Genomic DNA, 18,299 nt, shown 5'->3' with positions numbered 1-18,299 from the left:
CACGGCCTCGCCAGTTTTCAGAGTGGGTGAGGTAGAAGAAGCTGGCAGGTAGCTGCTCTTTCTCTCCTGACCTCAGATTTACCACTGAGCTGTGCCTCAGAGTCTGCGTTTCCTGATATTGCTAAGTTTTCAGGTACCTGTGTCTTTCCTTAAGATGTGACCGTAAGTTTTTGATGCAGGGTTGTCTCCATTACTTAAAGTGGGGCTGATCCACTCATGGGCTACAAACTATTTTGGCCTTACAGGGAACAACCGTAGGCCAAGGGATCCTACGCACTGCTGCAGCTCTCTCGTGAGCAAGCTTGCAGGATGTCTTACACAGCAAGGTTTGCAGTTGGATTCCTTTCTCTCTGTAGCGTAGCACAGTGACGTGCAGTAGGGGCTGACAGAACAGCAAGGAGCGCGTCTTCCTTCCAAAACCTGCCTGGTTTTCCCCTAGATGCGACTGAGCAATTGCCTGGCTTTACCTGACGCTTGATGTTTTTATTTATAGCTTGTCTGGCTGTGGAGGAGGTTGTGTGTGTGGAGCACAGGGGTTTGGCAGATGTTGCTGGGCTCACAGCGAGGGGAAGGCGAGCCTTTGAAGAGGCATGGGCGCAGGGAAGGGGAGGTTGCTCGTGTGAGCTTTGTGCCAGCTTCTCGGAGCACAGATGAGCTCATGGGAATCGAGCAAGCTCAAATGTGGGAGTGCTAAAGCAGGTCTGAGCTACTTCCCCTCCGCACCTCCTCGCGCTGCCGACATCTTCAGACTGTTCCGGCCTGATGCTGGCGTTTTTGCTGCTGCTGAACCTTGCCAGCCTAGGCAGAGGCTCCCTCCTGCCAGTGGTTCAGAGCAAATTATGACTTCTCTGCTCGCTCCTGGGGCTAGGAAGGAGGGGCGGCAGCTGGCTGGGCTGTGTGTTCCTGCTGCTGAAGCTCTGCCTCTCTCCTTTTTTTCAGGTGATCATTGCTTGTGAGAGGAGTGGTTCGCACCTCATGGCCTCCGCAATGAGTACTGCTGTGTCGTGACGCCAGGGGTCCCGGTAAGCGACTTGACGAAAAGGGGAGGGCCTGTGATGTCTCCACTGATGTGGGTCCATCTCTCTTGTCTCTGAAACCGATGTTTAAAGCCATCCTGTGCCATCCAAATTGTGAACCGCCACCAGGTTGGGTGAGGCTACTTTTCACCTGTTCTCACCTCCTCCTTTGAGCTTGCAGTGGCACTGATGTGGTTGCATCATCAACCAGATCAAGGGGACTGATCCGGCTGAACAGAGATTTCTCCTGTTTTCCTTGGGTTGGTTCCCGCTTGGATCTTCCCCTGATCTGGTCAGGAGAGGGATGGTGAGAATGAGCAGATTGTTGAACCACCCCTCTTCCTTGCAGCCTGTGCCTGGCGTACCATAAAGCAACCCTGAAAACACAGCCCCAGAGTCAGCTTGCTGAAATGCTTTGGAAAGTGGCTTGACCATTCGCCGTCAACGAACCTTCCTCTAATTTTAACTCAATGATAAGGGCTTTGCTATGGCAGGCAGGCTCCAGCTGCAAAAATACATTTCTCTGGAGATTTTCCATTATTGAACCCTAGATTTCCAGACAGACATATGTTAGGAGTGCATTTAGAAAAATCATGAGGCATCCCATTTCACATTATAAAAGATAGTATGTTCCCAGCGTGCAGAAATGAGAGAAGCAGAGGAAGGTGAGTTGCTGTTCTTCCAATATATCCAATGAATATATTGATGTATCCTTTATAGCTCTCTCTGTTAAGAAGAAATTTAAACTGAGATTGGAAAACACAGTTCCCTTGCAGAACGTATCAATTCCAGTAGCTGGAAGATACGTGTATTTATAGCATAAAATGCATGGTTAAAAATGCAGGTTAATTCGTCCTGTGAAGTGCTTGAAAGTTTGGTGCTGTCGGAAGTCCCATGCAGAGGGTGTGATCTTGATTCTGTTCCTTGTGTTTTCCCATGGAACCGTGCAGGACTGGGTGTCAGAGAAAATTCTCATCTTGTAATTTATGAAAGGTAGCATCATAAAGCATAAATAGCAAAAGTGGAAAAGCAGAGGAAGAAACAGCTAGAATACTGGAGTCCGTCACACAGGTGCCCACGCAGTGCTTTTAGCACTGAGCTCCACTCCTTTTAATGCTATTGTTCCTGTTCTCTGTTACCTGAAATTCACTCTATTTTCAGTCACGCCTTCACCTGAAGCGAGGATTCTCTAGTCTCCCTGAGTTACACTGACTTCTACTGATGCATGAATCTATTTTGAAAAGTGTTATTATTCAGTGCAGTCGATAATGTTACAGTTTTGTTTTCAAAACAGGCACAGGAGCTGAATTTGCATGGAATGTTGGTACAATTTAGATGTTTAGGAAGATGTTCTTTTTTGTCCTCAGTGTGTCTGTGCAGCACCAGCTCCAATTACAGCCTGATAGTGGTAACAATAGTAACTCAACATTGTTCTCCGAATCAATGGGATAACCAGCTTATAGCTCCAGAGAGACGTAGGGATCCTGTGGAGCGTGTGGCTCGGACTGGGGTTCACCTGATTGTGCCGAGTAAGAGGCAGGACAAATGAGGCTGTTACTGCAGAAACATTCCCCACATTAATGGGGTTGTGCGGCGCAGTGGAGGTGAGAATATGGAGCAGGATATTCCTCTGGCTTGTCGAGGAGATGATGTTTTGGAGGCGGTGTTTTTCATAGAAGGACTACAGAGGAAGGACTGTGGGGTGCTGTCCTGTCAAGTACAGCGATGCAAAGTCACTAAGATTTATAACGGCACCACAACCTCACAATGAGATCATTTTGGGGAACCAGAGAACCAGCTGCTCGGTAATGCAGGTTGCTGATAACTCTCCTTGGCCAGAGGTGGTCATAAAGTACACGAGTTTCTTAGTCCTCTGGTGTCAACGCATAAGCAAAGCAATTTTTCCTTTTTAAAAACAATTCAAACAGTAGTCTATCCATAATATTCAAGGCACTACCAGTCTGAGGAGATTTATTTTGTTTCATTTGATACACACAGGAAGAAACCGCTTCTTCGGTGCTGAGAAGGAATACCAGGAATATTTACATTTGAATAATATTTAACTAGCATTGCTTAATACATTAACAATAAATCTTGGTTAGATTCTAAATTAAGTGGATTTGCATCTGAGTAGATGAGATGAGCAGAAGAGATTCTGTTGAAACATAAACAAGACAGAAATTTGTTCCAAAATAATTTAGCCCAAAGGACATAAACAGTAATGTTCAATAGTTTCTTCCTCCAGAAAGTTTTAAGTGTCGTGTTGCTTGCATCACGCATATTTGTTTATTAGCAAGAAGCTGAAAAAAATGCTTATTTTGTTGTGTGTGGTTTTTTATTATTCTTATTTTTTTAAGGTCTTGATAGTTTGTACAGTGTTGCTGAGCAAATTTAGAGGGGCAGCTCTCTAGCGATCTCTTGGCCTTTCTAATAGAAATAATGACTGACTAACCTCTCTGGTATTTACAGAGTAATCACAGCATAGCTGGTTGCTTACAGGTGGTCAGGAAGGCATTTTATTTTATTTTCCTCCCTCTGTGCAACTCTTAGCACACATCAATGAACTTATGTCTGGTTATATTGGACCAAGGAGACAGAAAAGATTTGAGCAGAGTTTATGTTCTTAAGAAATATCAGATTATGGCCGTTCACGGGGGAATTCTGGATAGCTAAGTCATGTTGGGGATTTGTCATTTTGGCTTCCTGCTGACTTGCTGTGAGGTGTCTTCAAGCTGAGCACAGATACGGAATCAAAGCGTCCAGGTATGAGAAGCTTCCCCGCTTTGTTGACTCCGGCGTGATTTGCTGTGGCTGAAGGGAAGCTTGGCCTCGCCGCCTGTAAACCGAGCGGCCAGCCGGGGCTGCCTCCGCTTGGAAATACGCAGCTGTGCTGAGCCATCTGAGAGCTCTTCTCCTGCGTCTTCGCGGTGACGGGAAAGTACTGCCATGTGCTGCTTCGCAGACGCGTCTGCTCGGAGAGTTCCTCACCAGATTTCTCTTCTCTTCTTGTGGGCTGGTTTTAACAGTGTGCCCTGGAGATGCGAGACTTCCCCTGGGCAGCAGGAGGCACGCGTCTAGAGAATGCTGGAGCTGCAGGAGGGAAGCGCCCCGTGCAAAACCAGAGAGGAGCGAAGAGAAAAAAGGCAAGCAGACAGACAGCGCTGAGAGAAGCGGGTGGCAGAAAGTGCTTCAGAGCTGCCTCTGGTGGCACAGTCCCCAGAGGAACTTGACGAGAGCCCATCTGCCTGCGTGTGAGACTGTGAGCTCAGGATTTCTGTCAATGCATTCCAGTAACCCCAAAGTGAGGAACTCCCCGTCAGGCAACACACAGAGGTAAGGAAAAGAGCCAGCAGCTCATGATGCTGTCCCTGCTCTGCTGCGGTGTGAGCCGAGGACTGGTGCATGCGACTTACTGGCCTTCCTCTGTGCTCCTGTCGGGTGTGCTGGGTACCTGGGTGCTGACTGCACGGTGTGGATGGGCCCCCACGTTCGTTAGGTTCGGGGTGAGCTGAAAGAGCTCTTAACCTGTGGGGTTTGGCCTCTCCATTCCTCCTGCCCTCCTCCCTTCCACCAGGTCTCTAAATAGGTTGGAGGAGAGCGAACGTGCTGTTTCTATCTGTTTGTGCTCTTCCCCCACCCCCCTTCTAATTATCTGTTTCCCCGAGGGGTAGTTGGGCAGCAGAAGGTCTCTGTCTGTGCTTCCACGCAAAATGCTTCCTTCTCACTGTGTGCCTAAACAGCCTGGAGAACTGATCAGCCGTGCCCTGAGGTCCTCCGGATCATTCACCTGCCAGTGCAGCGGGGCAGCATCTCTCCTCCGCTAATTTGGGAGGGGAAAAATCTGGAAGTGAAAAGCGTCCGGGGACTCTCAGTGGTCTGACTGACAGCGTTCTCCGGTTCGATTATTTACTCCTAGAGGTCACCAGGAGCTAGGAGTGACTCAGAGGGAATGCCTCTGACTCAGGTGCCTGTCCAAAGGAGGAGCTGGCACGCGCCAGTCCCACAGTGAGGATGCTAGCAAGCACTGCCTGGTGGAAGAAGTGGTGGTGATGGGAAAACAAAATGCAGAAGATCCGGTAGCGACGGAGTAACTGGATGCTGAGAAGGAAAGGATGGCTGATGTGTGTGTAAAACCCAGGGGAGCAAAATATTTTTAGGATGCAATTGGCTGAATGGAGGAGGGGAGGAAAGGATTTTGCATTTCCTTTGGCAAACGAAAGAAGTTTCATCTGCCCCATTTTGCAGGAGTGTGCAGGGAGATGGTATCCTTCTCTTTCCTTATTCAGAGGCAGGTTGTAGCTGGTTTAATTGTTTTCACGGTCAGAGGTTTGTGTTTTCCTGGCAGCTCGCCCCAACGTATGATGAATGCTGCAGTAATGCTGGGTTTTCCTTGTGCTCCCTGTAGAACTGGATAGGGAGGTGCAGGGGGGGTCTGCTCAGATGGGAGCTGCGCTGTATAATTTGGGTCCGGGAGAGTGGTGAGGTGAACTTTATTGCGCTGCGTCTGTTTACTCTGAGCTGGTCTTGGTGTGAGGCGCTTCTCTGTGCACATAGAAACCGTTGTCTTTATTGACAGAAGCTCCAGAGGTAGGTCCTCATGTGACAGCAGTTCCTGGGATCTGGCAGGTCTGTAGCCTGCCCTAGTGCCTTCTTGAGCAATGAGATCCCATCTTGGATAATAACCCTTTCAGGGCACGTTCAGAAAAGCACCTGGATGACTCTAAGCTTGCAGGCATTTCTTATTTGTCAGCAATTGTCTTAGCTTGCAAAGGTGGCACTGGTTGTTTCTGCTTTCTCTTCCCACAGGGTTGAATGAATCTGTGAAGTGATTTGTCACTTTCTTGTCTGTCTTTTTTTTCCCCCTCCCTTCTGTCCCCAGTAGCCCCAAATCAAAGCAGGAGGTGATGGTCCGTCCCCCTACAGTGATGTCCCCGTCTGGCAACCCCCAGCTGGATTCCAAATTTTCCAACCAGGGCAAACAAGGGGGCTCCACCAGCCAATCCCAGCCCTCTCCCTGTGACCCCAAAAGTGGAGGTCACCCCCCCAAAGTGCTCCCTGGCCCAGGTGGGAGCATGGGGCTAAAGAATGGGGCCGGAAATGGTGCCAAGGGGAAGGGGAAGAGAGAGAGAAGCATTTCGGCAGACTCCTTTGAACAGAGGGAAGCCGGGACTCCTAATGACGACCCTGAAATCAAAGGTACGTTTGCTAGGGTACGTACACAAATGCAGGCAATTAGCAGGTGTCCTCTGTGGGATGGAGAAGTGCTAGGCAAGCGTTAGCGAAACATTTCTTTGCCTGTGGTTCTCTAAGTTCCAGCCAGCAATGTCTAAGGGTCTTGAGAGCAAGCAAAGAGGGGAGGTTGTCGTAGCTGGCATCGGTAAACGTGTCTCTTCTCGTCATGTTGAGTTGAACTGCAGGCCTGACTCTGGTGGGAAAGTTCCTTTGTAACTCTGAAACTCCCCCGGAGGATTTGAAAGTACAAATGCAACCTGTTGGTTTCCTTCTGGCCTTTGGCCTTTCAGGAACTGCTCTGTTGTAACTGGGGTTTTGAACAATATGCAAGCCTGTTTTGTCAACACAGATACATAACGCGGAGCACCCTGGCTGGTAACACAAGGCAGAGAGTTGGGATTTCTGGGTTCTGTTCCTGGCTCCCATATTTCCCTTGTGAGGCAGCGCGAATACAGATGAGGTGGGCAGTCGTCCGTCTTTGCCCATTTGCTAGGTCTCCTGCCTAAGGTGGCTGAAGAGGAAGGAGAAAAAGTTGGGTTTGGCACAGTGTGTTCTCCTTAGATGCAGACACTTGTATATTTGGACGTTTCCGTTGTGTAGATTTCCTGCTATTCTGTGTGGCTGTTAAAGAATGCAAAGGGATCGGCTCTGGGAGCTGCCACTTGTCTCCAAATGGGACATGCTGAGCTTTCTGCCAGCCTGGTGGTGTAACAGAAGAATCGCCTTTAGTAGTGCGTGAGGGAGAAGCGGGAATGTTAGAGGAAGAAAATCTGTCTGTTTCCAGATAATGAACCAGGAATGGTTTCCAAAGAGCTCCCAAGATAGTGATTCCCCTCTTTTCCTCTTTTACCGTTCCAGACTGCAATTCTGCCGATCATGTTAAGTCCCAGGATTCTCAGCACACACCACACTCCATGACTCCTTCAAATGCTTCAGCCCCAAGGTCTTCCACACCTTCCCATGGCCTGACTGCTACTTTGGAGCCAGCAAGTGGGCAGAAGACTCCATCCAAAGTGGTTTACGTCTTTTCTACTGAGATGGCCAACAAGTAGGTAGATGCTTGAATGCCTTCAGGAGGCGAGGCTTAGATTTGTGTTCCCTTTTTATGAAACTCTCATGTGCCCTTTCTCCATCCACGGCGTTTTTGTAGCAAAAAGGCATTGTTAAGTGTTTTGGAGATGCCAAAAGAGATGGAGCAGGGAATATCACTGCCTCTTGCCCTCTGAAAAGTGATTATTTAGTCCTCCGAGGGGCAGTTTTGGCAAATGCTGATAAGATACTGGTTTGCAATCCATGCAGTGAGTACAGCTGGGGTGACTTAAACCAAGATGTGACCCCTAAATGCCGATGAGTTTGTAGATGTGAGCATTTTTCTCTTGCTGCTCATGTGGAATCAAATACGTGTGGTTGAGTCTTTCTCCCTTCTGCCAGCTGAAGGATAGAAGGGAGGATGGTTAGGAAAACTTGATTCTTAGCTTCAACTGGATGTGTGCGTCTGTCTGTCTGTCTTTGCAGGGCTGCAGAAGCTGTGCTGAAGGGACAGGTGGAAACCATCGTGTCCTTTCATATCCAGAACATCTCAAACAGCAAGGCGGAACGAAACACTGTACCCTTGGTAGGGAGTTACCTGCATGTGGGTGGGAAGGGAAATGGTAAATGTGCTTGTGCGTGTGTGATTCAGAGAGAGGGTTGGTTGTTTATGCTCTGGAATAAATTGTAGGATGGAAAAGAGAGGGACAGCTGTTGTCCTACCCTTCTGCAAATAAATGTCTTGGATTATCCAAAGAGGAGTTTGAGTCTCGCAGTATTTGGGTGGTGTATTTCCAACCCATTGCTCATGCAGAGCCTGCACAGAAGCAAGGGGTACCTGCTGTAATGCTTGAGCAATTGATCCAATCTCTCTCTTCTGGCCAAGATGTCGCTCCGTAAAGACTGTGTGGAAGCTACCCTTCCTTGCAAAGCGTGGGCTGGTGGGGCTGAGACAGGGCGTTTCATTGGCACCTCTGCTTGTGTGGCACAGCTGTAAGAAGAGCGAGTGACGGCCTGTGGCTTTCTCTTTCAGAACCCCCAGATCACTGCACTTCGGACTGAACCCAAGCCCCTGCCGCAGCCGCAGCCCCCTGCCGCCCAGGACCAGAACCCTCCCCAGAACGCCAAAATGCAGCCGACTCCACCCGTGTCAGCACCAGTGTCCAAACCCACTGGTCCCCCGTGTCCCATAGATCAGGACAGTCCCAGCGTGGAAAGCAAAGTGATGTCGGTGGGCAGCCCCGCCAACTCCACCCCGTTGCAGACGGAAGGATTTGGGCAGAGTTCGACCCCCAATAACCGAGCAGTGAGCCCAGTTTCCCAAGGTAGCAATAGCTCCGCTGCAGACCCCAAAGGTCCTCCCCAGCCGGTGTCTGGGGGGGACCCGTCCAGTCTGGGCGAGAATCCGGATGGGCTGTCACAGGAGCAGCTGGAACACCGGGAGCGCTCGTTGCAGACCCTGAGAGACATTCAGCGCATGCTCTTCCCTGACGAGAAGGAGTTTGCGGGAGGGCAGAGCGGGGGGCCGCCCCCAAACTCTGGGGTGCTGGATGGTCCCCAAAAGAAACCTGAAGGGCCGATACAGGCCATGATGGCTCAATCCCAAAGTTTAGGCAAAGGGTCAGGGTCTCGGACAGATGGAGGGGCTCCGTTTGGCCCTCAAGGACACAGGGACATGCCCTTTTCCCCAGATGAAATGGGGCCACCACCAATGAACTCCCAGTCGGGACCCATCGGCCCTGACCACCTGGACCACATGACTCCCGAGCAGGTGGCCTGGCTCAAGCTGCAGCAGGAGTTTTACGAGGAGAAGAGAAGGAAGCAAGAGCAGGTGGTCGTGCAGCAGTGTTCCCTGCAGGACATGATGGTCCACCAGCACGGGCCTCGCGGCGTCGTGCGAGGCCCTCCCCCCCCCTACCAGATGACCCCAGGGGAAGGCTGGGGACCCGGGGGTCCCGAGCCCTTCCCCGAGGGCATGAACATGTCCCACTCTCTGCCCCCCAGGGGCATGGCCCCTCATCCCAACATGCCTGGGAGCCAGATGCGCCTGCCCGGTTTCGCGGGAATGATGAACCCTGACATGGAGGGCCCCAACGTCCCGAATCCCGCCTCCCGGCCGGGGCTTTCAGGGGTCAGTTGGCCAGACGACGTGCCAAAAATCCCAGACGGCCGCAACTTCCCTCCCGGCCAGGGCGTCTTCAGCGGCCCCGGCCGAGGGGAGCGGTTCCCCAACCCGCAGGGCCTGCCCGAAGAAATCTATCAGCAGCAGCTGGCCGAGAAGCAGATGGGCCTCCCCCCGGGCCTCAACATGGAGGGCATCAGGCCCGGCATGGAGATCAACAGAATGATTCCCTCCCAGAGACACATGGAGCCTGGGAATAACCCCATCTTCCCGCGCATGCCGGTGGAAGGGCCGATGAGCCCCTCCCGGGGGGACTTCCCCAAAGGAATACCCCCCCAGATGGGCTCCAGCAGGGAGCTGGAGTTCGGGATGGGCCCTGGCAGCATGAAGGGGGACATGGGCATGAATGTCAGCATGGGCTCCAACCCACCCCTGGTACCTCAGAAGCTGAGGGAGGCGGGAGTCGGGCCGGAAGAGATGATGAAGCTGCGGCCCGGCGTCTCGGAGATGCTCTCCTCCCAGCAGAAGATGGTGCCGTTGCCGTTCGGGGAGCACCCGCAGCAGGAGTATGGCATGGGTCCCAGGCCTTTCCTTCCCATGTCTCAGGGCCCAGGAGTTGGCCTCCGAAATCTCAGAGAACAGATGGGGCCTGACCAAAGGACTAACAACCGGCTCAGCCACATGCCGCCACTACCTCTCAACCCCACCAGTAACCCTAATAGCCTCAACACTGCTCCCCCCGCACAGCGCAGCCTGGGCCGCAAGCCCCTGGATATCTCCGCAGCCGGTCAGGTGCATTCTCCAGGGATCAACCCCCTGAAGTCTCCCACCATGCGCCAGGTCCAGTCTCCCATGATGGGGTCTCCCTCGGGGAACCTCAAGTCCCCCCAGACGCCCTCCCAGCTGGCAGGAATGCTCGCGGGCCCCACTGCCGCAGCTGCTGCTGCCTCCATTAAATCCCCCCCGGTCTTGGGGTCTGCTGCTGCTTCTCCTGTCCACCTCAAGTCTCCGTCTCTCCCCGCACCTTCTCCGGGATGGACTTCGTCTCCAAAGCCTCCTTTGCAGAGCCCCGGGATTCCCCCGAACCACAAGGCGTCTCTCACCATGTCTTCTCCGGCCATGCTGGGGAACGTGGAGTCGGGTGAGTGCCCCCTCCTTGTCCCAACTCCATCTTGTGCCGTAGCTCCTGGGGGTGAGGGCTGGTGGCTGGGAGGACAACGAAGTGACAGGGTGGGGTCTGGAGGTGCGAAAGGATGTCTGGTGTTGGGGGGAGAAGACTGTCCTCCAAGCGGTTTTTGGCTGTTGTGCCCCTACCTCCTGATGGTTGTGGCTTTGCAGAGAAGTTTCTGCTTGTGGTATGAAAATGCTTCAGAATAAAAAGTTTCTACAAAGGCGTGCTGAGCGTAGGGGCCAGCCGCGTGTCCAGGTGTGGTTAGAGCTTTCCAGGTGTCCCAGCGCAGATGAGGAGATGTGCTAACGTTTGTTTGGACTTTGACCGCTTTGGACAGAGCTGAGCAGCGAGCGGGCGCTGTATGATCCCCATTTGGTAGAAAACCAGGGAGATTCGGGCTCTGGCCCAGGTCCTTGGCACAGAGGTCTGAGAGCCCGGCCTGCTCCTGAACAGCTCGGGACTGTTCACTGTGTGCCTCTCCCCTCTTTTCCCTCTCCCCGCAGCCAGGCTCCGAGTGCAGGAGCTTTCCGGCCTGGGGAAACCTCTGAGCCGGGTTTGCCCAGGTTGCCCTCTAGTGCTGCTGCTGGTAACAGGCAGCGCTGCAGGGACAGGGCCGTGCCTGCTGAGAGCAGGGGAATCCCAGCAGTGGTGCCGCAGGGAGGCCGACCCCGTGCAGCACTGAGCAGGGTTACTGGCCGGGCTCTGCCAGCAGATCAGTGTTTTTTCTTCAAATGTGGCGTGGAGATCGTTGCTGAAGGACAAAGGAGGCTGGAGGTGCAGTTATCTCTAGTCTGGGTAGAGCAAAGGATTACGGTAAGCTAAGAGGTGCAGAGAATTCTTCTTTAACTGGATCAAGCAGTAAATATGTAAATGTAAAAGCAGAAATGAAATTAAAACAAGGAGTTTTGCTTGTAGCTGCTGGCGCAGCTTGTCAGAAATCTGCCCACATGTCTCAGCGTACTGTCTGCTCCAGCTTTTCATCGCACTGCACATGTCTTTTGTGTTCGCTTGGTGCTGCTTAAAGAAAAAGGGAAAGGAGTTGCAGTTGACATCTGGTGGGCGCAGGATCAATTAACTGACTGTGTATTTATTTCGATTTTTATGGCTAGACATGGTATACATGTTTGTCTTTGGTGCATGGAAGTTGAACTGTAGGATTTTCAGACTTACCTGATGGTGGTTCTTGTAGATTTGTACAGGCTCCTGAGGGTTCCAGGAGAAGTGCAGAATCCAGGATAACAAATGTTAACAATCTTGACCGATAGGCTTATTTTTCTGGTTACTTTTCACAGCATTGACTGTATTAGTCAGATGGTCCCTTGTAATAAAAGGGTTTTTAAGGTTTTGAGATCCCCTACGAGAAGAGGGTGTGATTTAAGGAAAAAACGGTGAAAAAAATAAATAAATTCTCTTTCTTTTTGCCCCTCTAAGGTGGTCCACCTCCTTCCACAGTCAGCCAGTCTGCTCCTGTGACTCTCCCTGGAAATCTTCCCTCTAGCAGTCCTTACACAATGCCTCCGGAGCCAACCCTCTCCCAAAACCCTCTCTCCATCATGATGTCCAGGATGTCCAAATTTGCCATGCCCAGCTCAACACCGCTCTATCATGATGCCATCAAAACTGTGGCCAGCTCAGATGATGACTCCCCTCCGGCACGCTCCCCAAATTTGCCACCTATGAATAGTGTACCAGGTAAGAAACTCAAGGAAACGTAAGCCCAAGCTGTCGGGCAGTACAGTGAGAGTGACTTGTATGGAAGCTTCCTCAGATGAAGGTGATGAGAGGGGAAACCTTAAAGGATATATAGTCATGGGTTGTTTTATGTATGTGAGAGATTACCACTCTTATTCCACATGTGGGATAACTTGTGTGAGTGAAGGCTGTTTATGGGGATAATTGTCAGACCTACAATGTGTTACCCAGAGGAAGAATGCTTTCATTCTTCCCTTGTCTTCAGACAGTGCCATAGAAGCATCACAAGGTTTCTTTTTTTTTTTTTTTTTGACACTGAATCGTCTGGTCTTTTCTTCTCCACTATTTTTGTGCGTTGCCTTTGTTACAGAAGAAGGTTAGCAGACTTTCTCAAAATGTACATTTTCTGGTAAAGGGAGTGTGTAAAGGCAGGTGACCTCAGCTGGGATTGAGGCAAACTGTCCTGGTCCCTACCTCAGAAAGCGGGGGGAAAGGCAAAATAAAATGCTGTTCTTTAGGACTCTCTCACAGAAGAGCCTGCTCATATGATAAATACGATTTCTGCTGACAGTTTAACGTTGATGGCTACACACGTATGTAATAAAAAAGTAGGCTGTAGGCCCTCCACCCGGTTGAATTAGTAGTCGCAAGAGGGGATGACTGGATGTTTGAAGAGAGCAGCAACTGGTAATGAATTCTTGATGAGTTTACCTGTAGCTTCGCTATCTGTTTCACACACTAATGATAAGAGTTGCTGAATATACCTGGGAAAGCTGACTAATTGAGTACGTTTGATGATAGCTCATTAACCTCGCCAATCGCCACCGCCTAGGCTTATCAGCGTTACCTGATTCATCTCTTCTTAGGTTTTGAAAGGAGATTCAGTCACCTCCCGGTGGACAAGTGTCCATGTGCTGATAATCTGCCACAGACATGTTTGTGACTGACTGCCACATCTAGACTGCCAGGAAAGTAGTAAAGGTGTGAGCTGGGCTGAGATCCTACTTACAGAGCAGGCTTTAGTCCCTTTTTGCTAGAGCAGTGATGAGCTTAGGGAGGCTGCTGTGCAGGTGGCATCAATTTTCTGGTTAAAATGGCACTCTCCAGAGCCACTACTGTTTGTTTCTTTTACCAGCAGTAATTTAGTTATTTTTTTTTGTGGATGTGGTAACCTTGCAGAAAGGTCTCTGATATTTTCGTGATTTGCTTATGCTTGGCTGTTACCTAAATCCGATTCCTTGTCTCTTCCCTAGGAATGGGCATTAATTCTCAGAATCCTCGAATTTCAGGTCCAAACCCAGTGGGTCCAATGCCAACCCTTAGCCCAATGGGAATGACCCAGCCTCTTTCCCACAACAACCAGATGCCCTCTCCAAATGCTATGGGACCCAATATACCTCCTCACGGGGTCCCCGTGGGACCCGGCCTGATGTCACACAACCCGATGATGGGGCACGGTTCCCAAGAGTCTCCAATGGTACCTCAAGGACGCCTGGGCTTCCCGCAGGGGTTCCCTCCCGTACAGTCCCCTCCACAGCAGGTGCCATTTCCCCACAACGGGCCGAGCGGTGGGCAAGGTAACTTCCCGGCGGGAATGGGCTTCCACGGAGAAGGACCTCTGGGGCGTCCTACCAACCTGCCCCAAAGCTCGACAGATCCAGCACTTTGCAAGACTGGAGGCCCTGGCGGTCCAGACTCCTTCACTGTTCTTGGAAACAATATGCCTTCGGTTTTCACCGATCCGGAGCTGCAGGAGGTGATCCGTCCCGGAGCCACGGGAATACCCGAGTTCGACCTCTCCCGGATTATCCCGTCGGAGAAGCCGAGCCAGACACTACAGTATTTCCCTCGCGGGGAGGTGCCGGGCCGCAAGCAACCGCAGGGGCCCGGGCCCGGCTTCTCCCACATGCAGGGGATGATAGGAGAGCAGACCCCGCGGATGGGACTAACGTTGCCTGGCATGGGGGGCCCCGGGCCGGTGGGGACTCCGGATATCCCTCTCGGGACGGCTCCGTCCATGCCGGGCCACAACCCGATGAGACCGCCGGCCTTCCTGCAGCAGGGCATGATGGGGCCACACCATCGCATGATGGCACCAGCACAGACGGCGATGCCCGGGCAGCCCGCGCTAATGAGCAACCCCGTGGCCGCCGTGGGCATGATCCCAGGCAAGGACCGAGCCCCCGCGGGGCTGTACAGCCACCCGGGCCCCGTCGGGTCACCCGGCATGATGATGTCAATGCAGGGCATGATGGGACCCCAACAGAACATCATGATTCCCCCCCAGATGAGGCCCCGAGGCATGGCTGCTGACGTGGGCATGGGAGGATTTAGCCAAGGCCCTGGAAACCCAGGGAACATGATGTTTTAAGCTGCTACCGTAAGACTGGATGTTCTGATCCTTGTGAAGATGAGATTCCAAGTCCTGAGGGCTTTTTTGGGAGCTTCAGGAGTACAGTTTGGCCATGCAATAGGTGAAAAGAGACCAGAGGACGCTTTGGGAAATCTCGAATGTATGGAATTACCTGAAAAAAAATTATTCATTTTAACAGGTTGTTTTTTTTTAAGATTTATTTTTTAAAAATTATTTTTGTGGACTTGGGTATCCCGTGATGGCACCTGCTTTGAGAATCTGTAGCTGTATTTTGAGAATTGCCATTTGTCACAAGTTGCACCATTCTCTGTATGTTTACGTCCTTCGGACTGGCTTCTCCCAGGACTCTCGGTTATTTTTGGGGTTTTTTGTGTACTGTACTATATTGTAAAAGGGATTTTAGCAGAGACTTTAGTCTTTGGGGTGAGAGGAGAATGGGATTCTAGGCTGTTTACTTTAGGTGGAGAATCCATCTTCAGAACTTCGGACTATTTTCCTTCAACTCCAATGTATAGAAAAACCAAACTACGACCTCAGAGCAGAGTATTAATGAAAAGCACAAAAAGGAACTTAAGTTCAGTGAGGGGAATCTTTTAAAAGAAATAAATAATAAGTTAAGGACATATTTTTCAAATTATGGCGTGCTGTCCAGCACCTTCTGTCTCTCCCTCCCACTCTTTATTAAATAGGCTTCTCTCTCTCTCCGTCCCCCTTCTGTCTCCTCCTATGGCAGCTGCAATACATTGTGTTATTTTGGGGGGTAAACCTAGGAGCGCCTCTCCTCCTGTGGGGACTCTTCCCACTTTTAGGAAGGGGCTGGACTTGGACACTGTTACATTCTACAGTAGTCTCTCTCACTGTTTCCTATTCTCCTTTTCTTAGAAACCCCAAGTGATTTTATTAATGTGGGAGTGGAACAGACACTAAAAGTTATCCAGGATTTTTTTTGTGGTTATTTTTTTTTCCTCCCCAGCGTAAAACGTTCTGTGTAACCTCCATTAAATTTGGTACAAAACCACTCGCCAGGGCTGTGGTGTCAGAAAAATAAAATATATTGTTTCTTACAAAGATGAACTGTCTTCTTTATCCAATGCAGCTGTTTCCGAAGTGCATCGGATGGCTGGCCAGATGACTCTTTGCTCCCAAAGATGATCACAGGCAGTCTAGAGGCTAGGTGGGGCAAGATCCAGCAGCTCATAAAAATTGGCTCTGTAGGCAACCACGTGCTCCTTGCGAGGCGCTTCTCTTTGCTCACTGCTGGACGGAGCTTGGTGTTCCTCGGAGTGAGGTCTTGCTTCTGAACGCCCCAGGGACAATGGTTACGATCTTTCTTCCTCAGTTTATCAAGGGTCAAGGAATAGCCAAAACCCGTCGTCTCTGCCGCTTCCTCTTGGCGAGCGTTCGCAGCGCTACAGGTACGTGGTTTGGAGCTTCCCCGAAGCAGCGACGTCAGCCTGCCGAGCGCTGGAGTCTTAACGCTGCGCGAGCTGCTTCGGTTGTGTGTCCCCCGGGGGCTGCAGGTTGGGCAGGGTCTCTGACTTCTGCCGCTCGGAGGCTGAGGCAGCAGGGAGCGGATGAACTTAAATAACAAAGGTGAGGGAGAAGTCGACAGTGAGCAGATTTTTATCAAGACAGCCCTGCTGAGTAAATTGTTGCTTTGCTGCGGTTCTCATCGATTGCTTTCTAATCCCCTGTCTCTTCAAACCTGCCTTTTGAGAGAATTTCAGCAAGCAGGTTTTATGGTTTTGTCTATGAGGAGTGAAAGACTGGATGCTAGAACATCGATTGCGAGTTGAGCCCCGCTCCTGGAGAAGACCAGGAGGTGTCAGATCTGCAGGGAAGGGAGTGGATGCTTGTGCATGAGAGTGTTTGGGAGTTAACTGATGTTTAACAGGTGGAAAAAGAATTGCTGTCCATGGCCAGCTTACCAAAGTTGTTGTTAGTGTTACAAAATGAGTGAAGCCTTGCCCCTTTGGAGGCATGCAATCCTCAAAGCATTCCCTTGGCTGCTTCCGAATTCACCTTTGCGCTGTCATGCAAATTTAAAATGATTTTGGGTGAGAATTACTCTTTTGACAAAGTGTAGGATGTGTGTTGTGGTGCTTCCCTCTAATAAGACAAGTAGCGTGCCTGAAGCACGGGCTTGTCAAGATATCAGAAAGAGCTGAGAATGACACAGTAAGTGTTATTTCTGTACAGAGGAGTTACCTTTTCTTTAAATGGTTGCACAGCTCCCTTTTTAGCACCTTGCACGGGAACTGTCACAGTGCAACCTTTTTAAATGTTGCTGCTTCTGCCACGACATCTGACTATTTTTACCATGCTGAACAAAGCAAACTTGATTGATGTAGTAATAAGCTGGAGTTTTTTAATAATCTTCCTGGCTGCTTCCTGTGCGTGTTGAGGTGTTCTGAATAGCAAAGGATTTGAGGTGACTGCAGCTTAGTGTAGAAGAATTAGCATAGCAGGGTCGCTGTCTCAAAGCCAGCTGATAGCAAAAGGATGCATTTTTAAGATGCTGGTTAATTAAAATTCCTTTTCTTCCCATCTAACTTAAAATGTTGGCATTTAGTATCTTAGCTTTTTCCTGCAGAAAACGCAGAAGACTTGGGTTCTCCTGAGTCCGTGTGGGTGCCCTTAACCTCAGGGGTGATGCCTGATTCACACCAGGTAACTGACAAGAGGTTCAAAGGCTTTAGCTGGATTCGGTCAGAAAAGCAACTCGGTAAATGGAGGCTGAGCTTCTTTGCCTTGCTCTGATCCCACTTTTCCCCTTTTTGCTTCGCAAATGCAAAAGCTTTCTAGCTGCCCGCCTTGCAAATTCACCTTAGCATCTGTAAGTCAGGCTCTGCTCTCTCCTGCTAATTTATCTCCCATAGTAGCTGTGACTCAGCTCTGGTAGCCATGGTGCACTTGAAGATGGAAAGTGGGGTTGCCATTTTTAGTTTTCTTCCTCTCCCCCTCCTCTCTCTTTCTTTCTTTTTTTTTTTTTTTTAAACTTTCAAATCCTCCTCCTCCACCTTTGTTTGAAAGAATGAAATAGACTTTATTCATACATGCTTGGCTGCTCTTCCTCTCTAGTAGCATGGGAGGAAACAGTCTGCTGTTCAAATTATCTCATCCCAGATGGCTGCGCAGCCGGAGCGCGGAGAGACTTAAAAGGTAAAGCCAGCAGATGGTGAACTTCTGAAACACAAAGTAATGTGCCTGCTAAATCAAAAGTTTAAAATATTTGAAATCTGCTTGTTTTAAAGTAGTAGACTGTTGCGAACCGGTCATCTGTGAAGTATGCTGGCAGTCTTAAGCACTGTCCAAATGAATTTGAGCTTTGTACCTGTGTTAGCTGGCTAGCTAATCTACCAAAGAACGTTACAAGCAAGTCGCTGGAATTACCAGTTAGCGCTGACCTCGTGGCGGTACCTAACGGGTAATGTTTCAGAAAACAGACCGATGCGTGGAGATCTGATCTGCATCAGTCTTGACTGGGATTTGAACGCTAGTGGTGCTTCTGGTACAACCTACATATCCTCCTTGGAGCAGATGTGAGTAATGGGCTCCTCCTGAGGAGGATAAATGTGCACCTGGAACACTCCTCAGGCTATCGGAACTTGTTGTGCCAAAGTGTTTGGGCTCTTACAAATACGGTGTAGACACAACTTAATT

The 18,299-nt window shown here is 50.4% G+C and overlaps 1 protein-coding gene across 9 annotated transcripts in view; it reads left to right on the top strand.

The window, feature by feature from the left end:
- The window catches only part of BCL9 (BCL9 transcription coactivator), an 83,698-nt gene extending 68,001 nt beyond the window's left edge, over nucleotides 1–15,697 (top strand). For 7 of the 9 annotated variants that reach the window (XM_080573850.1, XM_080573848.1, XM_080573846.1 and 4 more), the window contains 8 exons: nucleotides 940–1,022; nucleotides 4,043–4,349; nucleotides 5,896–6,212; nucleotides 7,107–7,296; nucleotides 7,764–7,863; nucleotides 8,311–10,540; nucleotides 12,002–12,262; nucleotides 13,516–15,697. In XM_080573850.1, the coding sequence (XP_080429976.1) occupies nucleotides 4,297–4,349; nucleotides 5,896–6,212; nucleotides 7,107–7,296; nucleotides 7,764–7,863; nucleotides 8,311–10,540; nucleotides 12,002–12,262; nucleotides 13,516–14,633 (4,269 nt within the window). In that variant the 5' untranslated portion in view covers nucleotides 940–1,022; nucleotides 4,043–4,296 and the 3' untranslated portion in view covers nucleotides 14,634–15,697. The remainder of the gene's footprint in view (nucleotides 1–939; nucleotides 1,023–4,042; nucleotides 4,350–5,895; nucleotides 6,213–7,106; nucleotides 7,297–7,763; nucleotides 7,864–8,310; nucleotides 10,541–12,001; nucleotides 12,263–13,515) is intronic. The other 2 variants (XM_080573853.1, XM_080573854.1) reach the window with 2 other exon arrangements.
- Nucleotides 15,698–18,299: the final 2,602 nt, after the last annotated feature.

This window comes from Anser brachyrhynchus, assembly GCF_964034855.1.
Source record: "Anser brachyrhynchus genome assembly, chromosome: 1".
Lineage (NCBI taxonomy): Eukaryota > Metazoa > Chordata > Aves > Anseriformes > Anatidae > Anser > Anser brachyrhynchus.
Note: the sequence above shows the minus strand (reverse complement) of the source record. Positions and strands in the feature narration are given on the sequence as shown.